This window comes from Numenius arquata, chromosome 6, assembly GCF_964106895.1.
Source record: "Numenius arquata chromosome 6, bNumArq3.hap1.1, whole genome shotgun sequence".
In the NCBI taxonomy this organism is placed as follows: Eukaryota; Metazoa; Chordata; class Aves; order Charadriiformes; family Scolopacidae; genus Numenius; species Numenius arquata.
In genome coordinates this window covers 56004538-56021449 of record NC_133581.1, presented here as the reverse complement: position 1 = coordinate 56021449, position 16912 = coordinate 56004538, and the positions used below count along the sequence as shown (strand labels likewise).

Below are 16912 nucleotides of genomic sequence, written 5' to 3'. Positions count from 1 at the left end.
AGCAAAGAAAAGGGTGAGGGAGTAAGGTGACCTCGCAGGGAAAGGATGCTCCACAGGAGCTACTGCAGCCTAGGGTTCAAAGCCTGCTGGTATCAAAGGTGCCGAAACAGCACACAGCAGTGAGCCTACACCCCTGGGCCAACACACTGTCACTCTGTGACCACTGAGGTGGTCTTTCACCTGATGGCTGCAACAGACCCCAGCTGAGAAAAGCTTCTCGGTCCCAGAGAGGCCTGAAAAAGGAGCAGAAGTTAAGACGCTTTCTCAGGCTTGGGAAACGGCGCTGCTCGCCCCGCTGGAAGGCGGTCCTGCGGGAGAGGGTCCCCCACGCACCACAGCACGGCAGCCCGGGGGGCCAGAGGCCGGGCAGAGCCTGGCCAAGACAACCAGGCCTGAGGCTGCCTTCCCGGGCCGGGCCCTGCTGCCACAGCCGAGAAGCTGCCCCGAGCCGCCGCTCCTACGCGCTGGGACAGAGCGGCCCCTACTCCAGCAGCGCAGCCCGATCCAGGAGCCCAGGAAGAGCCCCGCGCCCTCAGCGCCACCCGTCGCTACTACCTCCCCGGCCCGGCCATGTCAGCCGGCCGCGGGAGCGCACCCCGCGATTGGCTGCCGCGCCTGTCCATCAGTCCTCGAGGGCGGGGCCAGCGGGCACGGCCACCCGAGGGGTTCGTCATCGCGGCGCGACGGCGGGAACGTTGCTGGCGGTTGCGGCCCAGCCCGGTGTCATGGCGGCGGTGCCTAGCCCGCTCCAGCCCGGCGGCCACGCACCGGAGATGGGCGCCGACCCTGCGGCCTCGGAGGTGGCGAGCAGCGCCCTGCGCGCTCTGGCCGGGCTGGCGGGGCAGGTGAGTGCGGGGCGGGCGGGGCGGGGGGCCTGGGGCAAGGGGCCTGCCTTGGGGGCCCGAGCAGGGCCTGCTCCTGCTTCTCCCCGGCCTGCGGGGCCCTGCAGGGCTCCAGGGGGGAAGGACGGCGCCGGAGAGAAAAGAAGCTTGCCACAAAGAAGGGAGCGCCCTCCCTTCTGGGGGTTGTTGACGCCTGCCTCCTGTCAGGGCGGGAGGGGGGCTGGCGGGGCCGGCTGCATCCCTCCGGGCCTGGGCAGCCCCAGGGTGGGTGGCCTGCTGCTGCATGTCACCGTCCTGGCCGTGCCTTTGCCTCTTGGGAAGTCTCATGTCACTTTGTAGCGTGGTGGATGATTTCTCCCATGTGAAACTGCAATCTGCCTAATTGTTGTGTCTTAACAATTAATGATTCTGAATTGAAAAGGTACTAAAAGCTTACTGTGCATTAAATCAAAATAAATGATCAGGAGCTTGAAGTTAGCCTTGCCTTGGTAATAACATACTATGAAACACACAGTGCATCTCAGTGGGTCAGAATTTTTAAAGCAGCTTTGCTCTGTGGTACTTAAGTTAAAACACCTACTTTAGGTTTAGTAATGGCTATGAATTATTTAACAGATGTTACGGTAGTGGTGGGAGGCCCTTATCAGGAGAAGGTTTTAGTAACAACTTAATTATTACTATAAATAATTTACAGATTAATTTCTTTTCCACTGTGGAAGCGTATATGTAGTTCTGTGAAGGCAGTAGAAGCATGTTGTTGCTTGTGAAATTAGACGGCAGTTTGAAGATTTGGGGTCAGATGATGAGCAATATCTGCAGCAGATAATATAACTTAATATATGTTTATGTTACAAAAATAATCAGAAATGGACTCATTCAGATACAGAGGCAGTTCAGTAGTTGCTGCTAACTGATTTGAAATTATTTTTTAGAGCATTTAGCCTCTCATCTGATTAGAATTGTGTATTTCCTTCTCACATCAAAGTCTGCTAGCAATTGTCTCTGTTTTCAAACAGAAATCATCCAAAATTAAGGGCCTGAAAATTCCTTTCTCTAAAGTGATTAAAATCTACCCTAGCTTTTGAATAGGAGTGCAGTGCTAAACAACCTGATGATCATATGCTGCTGGTTCATAGGATAACTGAGAACAGGAAAACTATATATATTAAGGACAAAATATCCCGTAATTCTTCCTGGTGAAAATTCTAAATGTAATCAGTGAAGAACTAGTGACTGTCACTTTATCCAGATGTGATATTGTCATTCATAATCTTACAGTGTTAACATGAGTGAAAAGCTGAACTCTTGCAGTTATGAAAAACACAAAGAAGAATAAAAGTTTCCTAAGCTCTTAACTAGGGTACCCATCACAAGTTTAATTAATTGTTTTCAAAACTACATTAAACACTCTAGTTTCTCTCTCTCCTTCAGTGGCTTACTTGTTCTGCAAAGTTTGCTTTGTGTCTAGCATGTCACTGGAGAGAGATTGGTGACTTTTAACAGTATTTGGGTGTGCATGGGCAATTGCAAGAGACCAGTTTAGAACTGCTACATTCCCTCAGTAGAGTTACGTTTAGTTACAGTGCAGAGTAAAATTGTCTTCATTGGTGTTTGGAGTGTATTCGTTCCATGACAACAAACCCACTTTACTGTGCACAGCACTGATCTAGAAGTGGGGGTCCAGTTCCTCCATCTTAACTGGAAAAGCCCTTATAATTGCTCAGCCATGATTGGTTCCAGTTGCTCAGTTACAGTCTTGTCTGCCTGCACTTGAGTTCTGGTAGATTTAATTGTGATGTTTTACTAGCTTACTGACTCTAGCAATCCATCTTGCATTTTTGACTGAAACTACTGATTCCCCATTTCCCTTTTATAGAGGTGAGTGAACATGTGCCAGATCGTTAGCTGCCACAGTTTGTGATCCATCATGGTAGTTTGAGTTGGATTTATGCTAGCAGATTGGACTGCAAACAGGAATATTTCTGGCACAGGAATTTTTTTTTACTAGAGCAATCAGTTGCAGCACAGTGACTAGGAGGACATCTGGGGATAACAGCTCTTAAAACCAATATGACTGGTCGTGAAAAGTTCTTTAAACCACAAGTGACAGTCAGTGCCTTTCATAAAACAATTTCAAAGGGCTGAAATGACTTACCATCCTGTAAATTGCTACAGAGTAGGCTGTGGACGTGTAAATATACAAAGCTTTGAAGTTACCAAATCACAGAATTTAAAAACCTGCTTGTCACAGTTCTTATAGGTAGAAGGATGTGAAACACTGAGAAAACTAATTCTGTTGTACTAGAAACATGTTTGGATGAAGGTGGGGCTTATTCTTTGCTTATATTTTAAAAACTGTCTATGAGTTTAAAATATCACTGGTCTCTAAATTATTCTAAGAAGCTCTACTGTTTTTTACATTGAACTCTCTGGACAGGAGTTACACGCTATGATGTGAAGGCACATAACAGCTACTTCTTTTTGAAAAAGGAGGCTTATTAGGAAATTGCAGCATTTGTTGCATTGCGATGTCTTATATCTACGTCTCTTTTACCTTGTCAGTGGACTGTAACATAGCGTATAGCAGATGTTACTCTAGAAACTTTGAGAAGAAATAAGTGCTTCAGGTGATCACAGATGCATTGTGGTTTAGTTCTTAAAGTAAAGTTTTATTCTTACAAAATTCTGAATACATGCTTGATTTTGTAAGGTGTTTAAAACTAGTATTTCCTAAAACATTACTTTTCCTACCTCCTGTGTAGTTTAAGTACTAAACAGGAATAACCATTTGTGTGAAAATTATCTAAAATACATAATACATTTAGTCAGACCATCTCCTTTAATATGTAATTTGGAATCTTAACATTGGATTTAACAAGGCTGTTCTTTAACTAAAGAGGGAAGGCTCAGGCTGATAGTTCTTTACATACAAAATTGTGATAATGCTGGGGTTTAAAACTAACATAGAACAACTTTGTATCCACTGCTTTGCCTTTAGAGGGTTGGAGGCATTCTTGCGTTCCGTTCTCATTGTTTCCTTGTACACTGTGTGGTAGATTGAGGGAAAAAAGTGCATATGATTCTGTGTTCCTGTCCATAATATTTGGTGCTGTTAGAAGTTAGATATCTTTAGACCATATGTTACAGGTCACTTTTGTCATCTGCCTGACGTCTCTTTTTCTTTTTAACTGTTTAAAAGAAAAAAAAGTAGGAGTGATATGTAGACGTACAAATATGTGTTTGACTTGGGAATTCTGCGTTTCAAACAGAGTACCTGTATGTCCTCTTGATTTTAAACAAGAGTTTTATCTGTATTTAGAATTTGGGGGATTGCTTTTGGGTTGTTTGGTTGGAGAACAACCTGCTTGGCTTTGGGAAATGAAAGTGCTTGTTACTTCAAGATCTTGAGAAGAGCTTTAGTGTAACAAAAATGGCAAAGGTAAGTGTGAAAGTGTGTAGTTCATAAGTAATTATTAACAATCGATCAGCTTTGTATTAGAAAGTGAAAGTTTATTTTTAGCTTATAGAAGATACATAGATCATCTAAATAAAAGTTCAGATTCACTGTGTGTGTTTCTCTTTATTGCTTTGAGTGTTAAATATTGGAATTCCTTGGCAAAGATAATAGACTATGGCAATTTGATCTGAATGCATATAAAGGAAAAAAGTGTGATTTGGAAATGGGTTTCATAATGGTGCTGTGCAGTTTAGAGTTTGTTTAACCTTGAGATTTTTTAAAGATTTTTTTTTTAAACAATTATTTTTAATATAAAGCCTCCTTTGGATTAGCAGCAAGTAAAAATTTCAAGAACATGGCACATTGCAGTGTCAAGACCTTGGCCATACAGGCTTAGATGGCCTTCTAAATCTCAGAATAAGATAGATGAACGTACAGGAGACTGCCATCCTGGGTGCATGTTTCTTCCTACTGGTGGTTCTATCATCTGCTAAAAGAAAAGATTTGAGCGATTAACATAAACAGTACATTTTTGTACAATAGTTAATGAATTGAGAATTGACTATTAAAGATCAAATTAATAAAATGAGTGTGATGAGATAGTAAGGAATTCTGAATTTTTGAATATACCCTACAAATACTAGCTTACTTTGAAAATGACAGCTGCTTTAATTATAATTAATGTCAAACCTTTCCAATGTCCTCATATAAAAATGGGGTCTGAATGAGATTGAGCATAATTGTTGTCCCATAGAAGTCTTGTATACTTTTGTGACCTTAATACAACATAATAGCATAATTTTTTTGTTGTGTTTCTTTTGCCCTCTCGAAGCTTAACCTTGGAGATGATATCGTGAAAGTTGTAATTGATTGGAGCAAGCTTCAAAGCACATCAGCACTTCAGCCAACGTTGCTCTTTAGTGCACTTCAGCAGCATGTTTTATGTTTGCAGGTAAATATTTCATTGGACGCATTCATTTTGGCAAAAGTGATCAACAACGAAACTGTAAAATTTCTGTTGTTTTGATCTTAAGCAATGCAGAAGTATTATATGCTTGGGATTCCACTATGCTTCATAGGTACTCATAGAGATTAGTGGTGGGAATAGCCACTGTAGGTGAGCAGGCTGAATAAATGCAGCCTCATTGATTTCTAGACTTGCATTGTAAATGTGATACATTTCCATCTATGGTGGGTTATAATTAAGCAATAAGACACGGCAGGTGTGTGTCATGCTATGATAATGATTCCATGCGTTGGGTGAGTTTTGAGGCTCATGGAGTGCTTTCAGTGGTTCAAGAAGTGGCATTATCCCAGCATGACACATCCTGGAGTGTCTTACTGCAATTAAATATATTTTCAGCGTAGTTTCTTTTTTTTTTTTTTTAAAGAGTAATTTCTTTGACATTAATGTCTCATCTTGCCAAGTAGCCAGTCACCATTACTGTCATTTCTTTTTAACTATTTGAAACTTTCCAGCCTTGCCAAAAGTACGTGTAATTTAGTTGCGTGGCAGGGAGGGTGAGCAGTTTGTCAGCTGATAACTGAACAGTGTTTTGACCTTGATAGTTCATCTGTAAAAGGTGGGGATTTGAATACCAGTTTTTTCTTCAGCTAGTCAATGAATTATTTCAGGTGTGTAATACTGAGGGGTGAAAAAGGAAGTTCTTGTATTTGCTTGTCTGTAGGCAAAAGAAAGACACTTTATGTTTTCCAGACATCCACCAAATCTTTGGTGTGATAAACAAAAAGAGAAAATATGCAAGATAAAAGAAATTAAAAATTACATCCAACTGTAAGAACACTGCAGGTAGGAATTGATTCCATTTCAGATGTGACTGGTAAAAATCATGGTGTCTTTAAAAAAAAAATGTAGAGGGAAGATAGGCAGTGAAATTCAGACTAGATGAAACTGGTAAAAATTAAAAATGGGGGTGTGACATATAAATGTACTGAGGTTTTGTTATTACATCTTTTGTAAAAGTTATTGCAGTAGAATAATAAGCATTTATTTTGGTGCTGCAAATGTCAGTGCATTCTCTCATTTAATTTCATGACCTAAGTAGATAATCAACTGTGTCAAGAAAAGCAAGTGTTAAGGGTAACGCCTATATATTAGATGTCTGTGTTCTCTCATTCACTTGGACAACTGCAGTTTCAAGTGGAGAATGTAGTGCTGTGGTGATAAAGTGAAGGCTTTACAGTGTGAAAGCATTGGCTTTCATGTTAAGGAGGAAAAATACTAAGCCTTACTGTTCTGAGTAGGCATTTGAATGACACATTAATTAAGTGGCATCGGTGCCAACGATTGAAGCTTTGATTTGGCTAGTAACAGATGAGTAGCAGGCAGATTTTTGCAGAAATTTGGGAGTTTTCCTATACAAACCTCTAAAAGACACAGGTCATAAAGGTCAGAATCAATGGTGTGCACGTTATTTGAAACTATAGCTTTTTTTGCTTTTTTTTTTTTCATTTTATTACTGTGTTCCATCAGAGGCAGATGTTGTAATTACTATTTCCTTATTTCAATTGGACTGTTTTAGAAATTGTAATAATATTTGGCTTTTTGCTTTTGGGATTTGTCTTTTTGTTTTTGTTTTTTGTTTTTTTTTTAACCCTAACATACTGTTTTCTTTGTTCAGCCTCTTTTAGAAAAACTCCAGTCATTGATTAAAGAGGAAAATATAGGCCATATTGAACTTGCAGGTAAAACAGAAGGCCAAACTTGTGAAACAAGTTTAGATGTTTATGATGGTAACAGTCAGACTGAAGAAAAGTATGCAAGTTATGACTTGGGAGATCTGAAGGATGCTCATATCAATTTTGATCCAGAGGTGGTCCAAATAAAAGCTGGAAAAGCAGAAGTAAGTGATTTACCCAAATTAAAAAAATAAATAAATAAAAAGACCTTTCTACATTTTAAATTTAAAGAATGAAATAGATATATGCCATCATGTTTATTACCTGCAGATTGACAGGCGGATATCAGCCTTCATCGAGAGGAAACAAGCTGAGATCAATGAAAATAATGTCAGGGAATTTTGCAATGTTATTGATTGTAATCAAGGTAACTGGCTAGCCAGACTTTAATCTTCATAGCAATTTAAGTTTTTTTTTTCTTGGTTTTTTTTTTTCCCCAAAGCACTGTTCTATATTTAAAACAGAACTTTATTTTAAGAGTAACTATGTTTAAAAGTTAAGAACTTGCATGTGCGCTGCAGATGTTGTCAAGTAGACAAAAAAAAAAAAAAAGTAGTCACTGGATGACAATGTTTAATGCATCCCATACAAAAACATTATAGCCATTACTGTGTTCATTTGAAGAACTGCGGTCTTAAATCAGGTGATTTTGTAGCTATTGTTCCTAATGCCTTAGGTAGATGTTCCTTCCAAAGTCAACAGAATTGCAATTCAGAGATGTCTTGCAAATTCCATATTCACATTGAAGTTAATTTAATGCTAGTTAAATTACAAAGAAGTATTTTTTGCGATCAATTTGAATTACTAACTAGTTAGAATAACTTTTTCATTTCACCATTACTCATGCTATTGGTGTTTTTTAATGCACCAAGTGGCACAAAATAACCAAACGATCTTAAATCCATCTGGTAGGCTGGATCCCATTAGCACGATCAGTAACTGTGTAACCAAATGCATCTTAAAAGTGAAGACACTTTTATATACATAAGTAGTACAGAGATGAACCCAGATGTGCATTGTCTCTGATGTACTTACGCTTTTAGAGATCAAAGCTTATTGTTCCATAAGTTTGTAGGAAGAGAGTTTAAATCCTTGAATATTAGTTGGAATGAAAGTGACATCTGAAGTCTGGTAGTTATACTAGACAGTAAAATACTGATTCCTAAAATTGTTAATTACGTACAGAAGAAATTATGATAAGACCTTCCTTTTTATGTTTGGCGTAATAAGATACATGTAAAGCTTTGGTGTATATGAAAAGAGATTATAAGGATAAAGTCGGTCTGTACTGTAGATTTTTATGGTTAAATTAAAGAAGTCACAGGCATCAGAATAAATGCAGGAAAGTGAGAAAAGAATGCTGATGAGTAAACTAGAGCAGTCTAAAAATAGAAGAACAGTTTCAAAAAAGGACATAGAAACAGTAACAGTGGTAAGAAGGGAAAAGACTTCTATACGGAAAGAAAGAAAGAAGTTAGAGAAACGCAGTGAAAAGTAAAATGTAAATTTGAATAAACTTAGTGCTGATCCAACAAACTTTTATATACACGTGCATACATTTAAGTTACTTACCCAATTAAAACCAGCAGGTTCATGCAGTGTGAAATTATTAATGAGCAAGTGTTTGTAGAATGAATGAAATATTTCTGATGCTTTTATTGTATGAAAAATTCTAATTAGGTTTGTTAAAACCCTCAAAGCTAATGATGGTTAGAATATTTTAAATTATAAATACATAATTAGGACCTCACTTTTTATATTGTTATTATTTATTTAGAAAATAGCTGTGCCAGAACAGATGCAATTTTCACACCCTATCCTGGATTTAAAAGCCATATAAAGGGTAAGCAACTGTTTAAATACCCATTTATTAAAAGTGTCCAGATAGAGCAGCACTGATGAATTTTTGATTTAAAAACTTCTTAGAGAATGCTCAAAAAATGCAAACTTAACATATTGATTTTTTACTCTAGTGAATACTTTTACATTTTCGCTTACTTCTCCAAGGTTTTCAATCCCATAATTGCTTCATTAAGCTGACAGTTGTGCACTAAAGCACTAAAGGCCAAAAAAAAGAAAAAAAAAAAAAAGTGGCCTATTTTCATTGTCTGAAAGGAAAGATGCAAAAGATAAAGCAGGACAGAGAAGCTGAACAATTCTTAGCTTTTCTTCTAAGGTGAAACCAGCAATTCAGTTAAGGAATTGAGATTAAATAAAATTATCTTCTATTTTTGTGTGAGGCAGTTTAAGTATATTGAATTAGAAAATAGATTTGGGACACAGTGGAAGTTCTGAGACATAGGTTTATGGGAAGTGACAAGCTGGGGAACAAGTACTGCACTACCTTTTGGAAATACGTTAGAAATGATTGTCCAACAGAAGTTAGTTATAAAAGATTCCTTGGCCATCTGCTGCACTCTAGGTGCATGCAAGTTACTTTGTGTTTAAAAACAAATGAACGAAATCTCCAAAGTGAGAGTGGAAGTAACCCTCTCTGATTTTTTGAGTGGTAGTATTCATTTATCCATTTGAATTGGTTTCTAGAACCAATATCATTTTACTCTAGAATTCGGAGTAATACTCTGAAGCATGATGATAGGTATAAACATTAAGAGGTCTGATGAGCTAAGAGGGAGACGGGGAAGTGAGTTTGAGTTTAGAAACTTTCACTGACAACCCCTTTCAGTGGTCACTTTTTTAAACTGAGTGCTAGTTTGTAGCTTGGATGGTAGCCTATTACAGGAAAAAAGAAAAGTTTGCACTTCAAGTAACTAAACCTGAACAGTTCATATCTGAAACGTGAATAACACTTAGAAAGGAATTGGAAGTAAAGCCAGCATAAACTGAAGGAAGAATGTAATGTGGCCTTCCTGAAGTACTGAACAAGAAGGTGTGTGCTTCCGCGTCTGGAGTTGACAGCACAGTCTTTAAGTCTGCAGTACACTGCAATAGTCTCTCAGGAAGGACATGAGAAATGACCTTGAGTTAAAGAGAAGTGACCAGAATCTCCTGATGAAGACATGGCTCAGCAAGGGGAAAAGATAGACTAAGAAGCAGCTGAAGAGTTGTTTAAGCCGTTACCTGAATAACAAAAATAAGAAGAGAACTTCCTTGCTGACATTCAGAGTGGTTCTTTTAGTTTTATACCTCCCTTCATCTTGTATTTATGATGCTTCCTGTAGTATTAGGTCTGGCTGCTTCTTTGCATTCACAACAGCTCACATGCAACTGCTGACATAGATAGTGGGTTTTCTGCTGTTTATCAGCAGCTGATGACAAATTCTTGATACTGCCATTCTACATGAATGTATGAGTAATTCTTTTACTTTGCATATGTGAAGTCCTAGGTTTTTGTTTAGTTTAGTTACTCACGCAAAAATAGGAAAATAATTTTACTTGAACCATTGATCTTAATGGGTGTGGGACCCTTCACATGAGAGACTGGTGTGAAATCAACTTAACACAGGTTTTCATATTTTAATGTTTTGATTGTTTTAGTTAGATGTACTTTGTGTTTCATCTGCATAGATGTAATATTTGTGTTCTCTTTACCCAGTTTCTAGGGTAGTAAATACATATGGACCACAGACTAGATCTGAAGGAGCACATGGGTCCAGTCACAAAGCCAATGTACCCATTCATGATTGTGGAAACCAAGCTGTCGAGGAGAGATTGCAAAACATTGAAGCACACTTACGTTTGCAAACAGGTTTGTATCATGTTTTAATTTTGACATTGGTGTGCCAGTTTGTACTACAGTTATTATTAGTAAATGTAGTAAAATTAGTAAATGTAGTAAAACTGGGCAAGTCTATAAAAACTGTGACTGTAAAAACAGTGGATAGATCCACTGAAGGGTTTAATAACCCCAAGTACTACAGTCTAATGTTTAGATTCTTGTACCCAAAATGGAACCCATTTATGCCCAAAATTGGGATACCGTGTTAGTAAATCTACAATTGATGTAGTGGCAAACGAGAGGGAAGCACTTCAGAATGGGATTTAAAACAATCTGGAATATCTGGAGGTAGGGATTCTCCACAGCCAGTGGAGTCCTTTTGCCTTGACCCACTGAACAGGAGAAGCTGAAGTTAGGACTCAGTCCTGCTTCATGGACACCTCGCGGGCTGGGAAAAGGATGAACCCAAAAGACAACCTGAAACCTTCTCCTAAAGGTGGCTGATTCTTGAAATACAGTTAGGTGAGAAGCTTATTTCCCAGAATGTGGGAAACTCGTTGTCAACACTTTCCTTTAGGCATGCAAACATAGGTCCACACCTTTCACTAAAACAAATATGATAGCCACAAGGCTGACTTTTTTTAAAGTAGTTGCTTTCTTCACCCCAGCACTTATCAAGTAGAAATCTGTAGTTTTCCTGAAAAATGTTTTCAAAATGGACCAGAAGCCCAGATCTTCACCTAATGAAGTGAACGTTCTACACATCATACTGCAGACACATACTGACTTTTTATGTCTTCTGAATTCTGAATAGATCCCAATCCATTCTCTCAGAATATGGTGAACATTGACTAGATCACTAGACTCCTCTGAATGTATACGGGATCAAAGTCCTCTGGCAGCGAGTAAAATACTCATAGATACTGTTGAGGCAGCAGTCAGACCTTGACACTTAGCTGTATAGCTGTCTCAAAAATAAGGTGTTTTTTATGCATGGAAATAGAATTTGCAAGTGGCTGGACAGCATTAAGATTGTAATGTGTAGCAGCTTTGGAATTTATGCATATCAGGGATAATGATTGGGGGTAGCTAAAGAGGGGCCCTTGCTTCCAGGTTGTGCCTATAATAGGTGATATAATTTTGTTTGGAGGAACAGATCAGCTAAACTGCAGTATAGGGGAAGAGGATGAAAGTGCAATTCCAGCTCAACTCCTGTCCAAATCAGCGTTTCTGGGGAAGACCTCAAGGTCATTTGTTACTTACCCCAGCAGCTGTGCGAAAAGTCATCTGATTTGGTAACCTGCCTCAGCTACCTGCTGGCCAGTTTTTGTTTCTGATGATTGAAAGAGTTGTTCTTGACTCACCTGCTGTTTTTCAGAACAGCTTCTTCTAGTGTTAGTACTGCTCTTTTGCCTTTACATTAAGAGACAGCAATATTAAGAAGAGTGAGAGGTTAGCCAATTTAATTAGTAGCTGCTGAGTGATGAGTAGAGAGCAGAGGAGGGAAGCTACCTGCAAAATTGCCTGTCTGAAGTGAGGAAATAGATGAATGGCAAAAAAAGCCCATTAGTGCTTATTTCAGTAGTTTGTGGAATAGAATTGTTTTACCTAACAGACCTAAAAAGAAATGGAAACGGGTGGCTTATGTTTTCATCAGTTCTGTTCTTACATGGGGAATCAAGTCCAAGCTGCTGTCATATAGCTGCAAACAGCAAATGAGTTGAGCTGGGTTTTTTTGTTGCTGCTGTTTTTGTGGTGTTTGAGGTTTTTGTTGTGTTTTTTTTTTTGTTTGTTTGTTTGTTTGGGTTTGGGATTTTTTTGTTTGATTGATTATTTTTTTTACCAAAGCTCTGTTACTCCATTCCACACACATTCCCCACACCTGCTTCTCCCATCTATCACCAGGCAAACGCTGTTCTTTGTCAAGCCCAACTCATACCTGTCCTCTAACCTCTGACACTCAGAGGAGATAGGTTTCCTTCCGAACAATCTTAGATATTGGTGCTGAATTAATGTGTGCTCTGCCATCCCATCTGCTCCCTCCTGATGTTGCTGTCAGTTTTGAAGTGGTAACATTTGGTGTATGATCAATGTATTGTAAGAGTGATCATAAATTGTTCTAGGGACTTTGTCAGACATATTTAAACCACCTGCATAAAGTTGTCTATTGCCTTCACTGGCTGCACTGGCTTATCAATCAGGTTTTACCCTGAATCATATTAATTACTCTTCCTTTTATTATCCCATCTGTTCATGTTGTTTCAGCTAGTGGTTGATAGCTGGATTCAAAGAATTCACTTGTGAAACTTGCAATCTCTAGTTTAAAAAGTTATTCAAGCACTTTTCCTGATCTCTTTGTATTTGTACTGGTGTATTTAGGTGGTCCTGTACCAAGAGACATTTATCAGAGAATTAAGAAGCTTGAAGATAAAATCCTTGAGCTGGAAGGACTGTCTCCTGAATATTTTCAATCTGTAGTAAGAAATTCTTTCAACTTCTTTTAGCATACCTAAATGCATTTGGGAATTTTGTGCTTAAATCTTTGATGTACTGACAAAAACCTAAAGAATCAGAGGACAGACACTTCTGGCAGACAACTCTGGCTTGCTGTAATGGTTATATTTCATGTAGACCATCTATGTAAGTTCATATTTCTCTACCTAATTTCTCATTTGAAAGAAAATAGTATTTGTTATGGGCGGGTAGGAATTACAGCCACCCGAGCTTAACTAATGTGTAAGAAATCATAGAATGGTTTAGATTGAAAGGGACCTTAAAGATCATCTAGTTCCAACCCCCCTGCCATGTATTGTATGAAATGTATTATAGAGGTTGGACTTGTGCGTCGTGTCCGCCACGCCACATTAAAATCTGAAGTCTTTCTTATGACAAGAAAGTTGACTAAAGTTTTGATCTTGATACGAATTGTTAATGGCTTAAATCAGCTGAAATCCTTTGAGCTTCTGTACATGATCTGATTACTGAAGATCAGTTACGTGAAATAACTTCCAATAGAAGGGAGAGAGTAAACCTTTTAAAAATTGTTGTGTGATTCTATGACTTTAGTTTCTTTGTTGTTAGTATTCGGGCAGAGTTCTGTCTCTTTCTGAACAGTAAACCTTATTCTTCACACACCAAAGGAGATTAGGACAAAGAGAACGTTAGTTGTGACTACATCAGGCTCTGCTTAGCTGATGTAGAAATGTCTTGTCTGTTATCTTGCTCTTCTTTCCCCACATAACAGTAAGAATGTCTCTTTACTGTTGATCATATTTTAATTTATATCTTCTCCCTTGAGACCAGCCAAAGACAACTGAGCAATTAAAAATCAATAGCAATAATATCAATTTTTGTTTCATTTTTTTGTTTGTTTTGGAGACCAATAAAGTCCTTTATTTGTGAGGCTATTCCTTCAAGTTGTTGGAAACCAGAAGTTAAAACGTACACTTTTATAAGCTGAAATTTCCACAGAAAGTGCTTTAGGATCTTCTCTAGAATGGAGATCATGGTGGCAATAGTAGTGTTGCATATGTATTGGTGTGGATACAGGAAAATTTTAGGGAGAAAAATATTGACAGTTTCAAAAGCTGGATATTGATCTTGGTTTTGTCTGAAGGAAGCTTCAGTTAAGTTGTTAGTTCTTGGCTGCCAAGCATGGAGAAGCTTCAACAGCTTCTGCCTGCTCTCCAGTAGTATTTCTCTTGATCCAAAGTACACTTAATTATAAAAAAGATTTCTTTAATTCATGGAATGGCAGTCAGTGTTCTTTCTGTACTTTAAAGACTCTTGTCAACGTTGTTACAGAATTACTTGTGGTCCTCTGTCAGTGCAACATTAAGTCTGTTTTGATTCTGTCTTTTCTTTAGAGCTGTTCTGGCAAGAGGAGAAAGATTCAACCTTCCCACGTAAGTGCTGTTAACTTTTGTTTACTTTAAGTTTAGGATGTTCCGAGTGAAAAGTAATCAGAAGTTCTACCACACAAGCATCTAACTTCTCAGAAATAGCTGCATCAGTATTGGGTAGTTTGCTGGCAAAGACAGAGAGGGAAGGAGAAAGAAAGTTAATGGGTGTCACAATGAAATGAGTCTTCCAAGAGTCTGTACGAGGCTACACTAGTGTTTTTACCAGTTAAAGGATGACAGAATAAAATAAATCTGTAATGATGTTAGTCAAGCTGGGGGTAACAAGCAATTTGTGAATTCTGATCAGCCGCCTAGTAATGTCTTCTAGTTTTGATTTGTGGTTTTTCTTGACTTTTAATTTATTTTTTTTTATTCACTTTATTGATTCATGAGGAGACAATAGAACTAGAAATGGCTGGCCCGGCAAAAGTGTTGCAGAATAACCTGACATCGGGGTAGTTATTAACCGAAGTCAGTAAGACTGGTCATTTTCACAACACCCGTCCTGGGATGCTGGGAATGCGTTAACCACGTACTTCAGGCCACAAGAGAGGATTTCTTCTCAGTGCAAGTGAGACCATAGCTGGAACACTGTCTGCCACTAGCCATCACGCTTGGAGACAGATGGACAGGGGAGAATGCTTAGAATGGGATGTGGGCCGTCTGAGACTTGAGGAAGTAGGCTTGTTTACACAAGAAAAAAATCCTCCATAGAGTGAATATTTGTATAAGAAGAGATCAACACAATTGTCAGGTTAAGTGGGCATAAAGGAGATTGATGTTGGGCAGTAGGAAATAAATCCTTCAGTTGTAAAGCAAGGTTCTACAAGACCTAGGTAGTCTTGTCCAGTGTTTCAGCATCAAAGAATTTTTGGGTTTTTTTTATGAATAGGTTAAACAAGCATCTAATGGAAATAGCATGGATATATTGATCCATGATTAGGACCTTCTGTTTCTTCTAAGTTTACATTCTTTTTCTTTCAAGTCTAAATAGCCATAGACTAGACAATTCCGCAAAAGTATTTCTATCATTTAGTGCAATATGCAGTGACCTCAAGTATCAAGTGCTTTGCCACTTCCCTAGCAATTACAAGATGTAAATGATTGTGGTTTTTATTTTGTTCTTTTAGCAGAACTATTCCTTGGCTGAACTTGATGAAAAGATCAATGCTATAAAACAGGCATTACTGAGGAAAACAAAAGAAAGCAAGTCCAAGGAGGCTGAGCGGCTTCTTCGATAAAAAAAAAAAGTCTTTTCAGAATCCCCGTCATGCTTTACACATACCTAAACCATAGACCTGAGTAGCATTCATCGGGGATGACTTCAGCAATGAAAGCAAAGCATGCATATAAGCTCCTTTTGGATCATCTTGAAAGCTTTCTTTCAGAAGAACTCATTTAAAAACAGTCTTATTAATGAAATAGTTACTTTAAAATTAAGAATGTTTTAGGAATAGCATTCTAATAATCCATTCCCTTCTGTTATAAAGGAGGATTGCAGCATTGTTCATATGTGGAATGTCTTAACCCATGTATAAAAGCTACATTTCATGTGTAATTCTTGATGATTGAGTGTTCAAAAGGGCTATCCTTTGAATACTTTCAAGTAGTTTGCATAGGCTTGTGAAATAAAACTAAATACTTCCTTATAAGTAAACTGTCTTAGGCAAAAAATAATATTACAAACGCACTTGCAGTATGCATGCTTACCTGCATCTTTTTCCATATGTGTCACTGTTTTCACATCTGTTAAAAATGCAGCAACTTGCATTTCTTTTTGGAAGATGGTTATGGAAAACCTCTCTGTGTAAATAGAGACACCTGTTCTTCATTTCCTCGGTGTCCTGTAGGAATTAAAATGTCATACTCTGCTAACAAACTTAATATATTCTAAAGACAACTCCAGGGAAGGTTTTCAGGAGCATGCCAGCAGCTACCAGCTTCCCTTCCTGCCATGTGCATGCTTACATGACTTCTGAGTGTGGATGTTGGGTACGTAGTTTAATTTAAAGTCAGACCTTTGGACACACTGAAGTGTGATTTGTTTGTTTCGTGGTTTGTTTGGTTTTTTTAATAAACCATTTTCTATTTATACCAGTTCTTCAGTTTATTTGCTGTCTCTGTCTTTATTCCAGTAGAGAAGAAAGGTAGCTGTTATGGAGGGAGTCTTTTATATTAACAGCTCTGCTTGCAGCAGTCATGCTGTCGATGGCCCTCTGTTGGTCTCTGTGGCTGGCGTTATGAATGGTACCGACTGGACGCAGTATTGACGTTAAAGAATAGTAGGAATTCTCTGTGATTCTCTGTCCTTATCTAACATCTGTTGCAGCAG

The 16912-nt window shown here is 38.5% G+C and overlaps 1 protein-coding gene across 1 annotated transcript; it reads left to right on the top strand.

Moving 5' to 3' along the window:
- Positions 1–704: 704 nt before the first annotated feature.
- MBIP (MAP3K12 binding inhibitory protein 1) lies at positions 705–16684 on the top strand. Its single transcript, XM_074149373.1, has 9 exons — positions 705–845; positions 5132–5251; positions 6942–7163; positions 7270–7366; positions 8777–8842; positions 10556–10708; positions 13058–13155; positions 14545–14583; positions 15711–16684. The coding sequence occupies exons 1-9, from the start codon at positions 726–728 to the stop codon at positions 15819–15821; spliced, it is 1026 nt and encodes a 341-aa protein (XP_074005474.1). The 5' UTR covers positions 705–725; the 3' UTR covers positions 15822–16684.
- Positions 16685–16912: the final 228 nt, after the last annotated feature.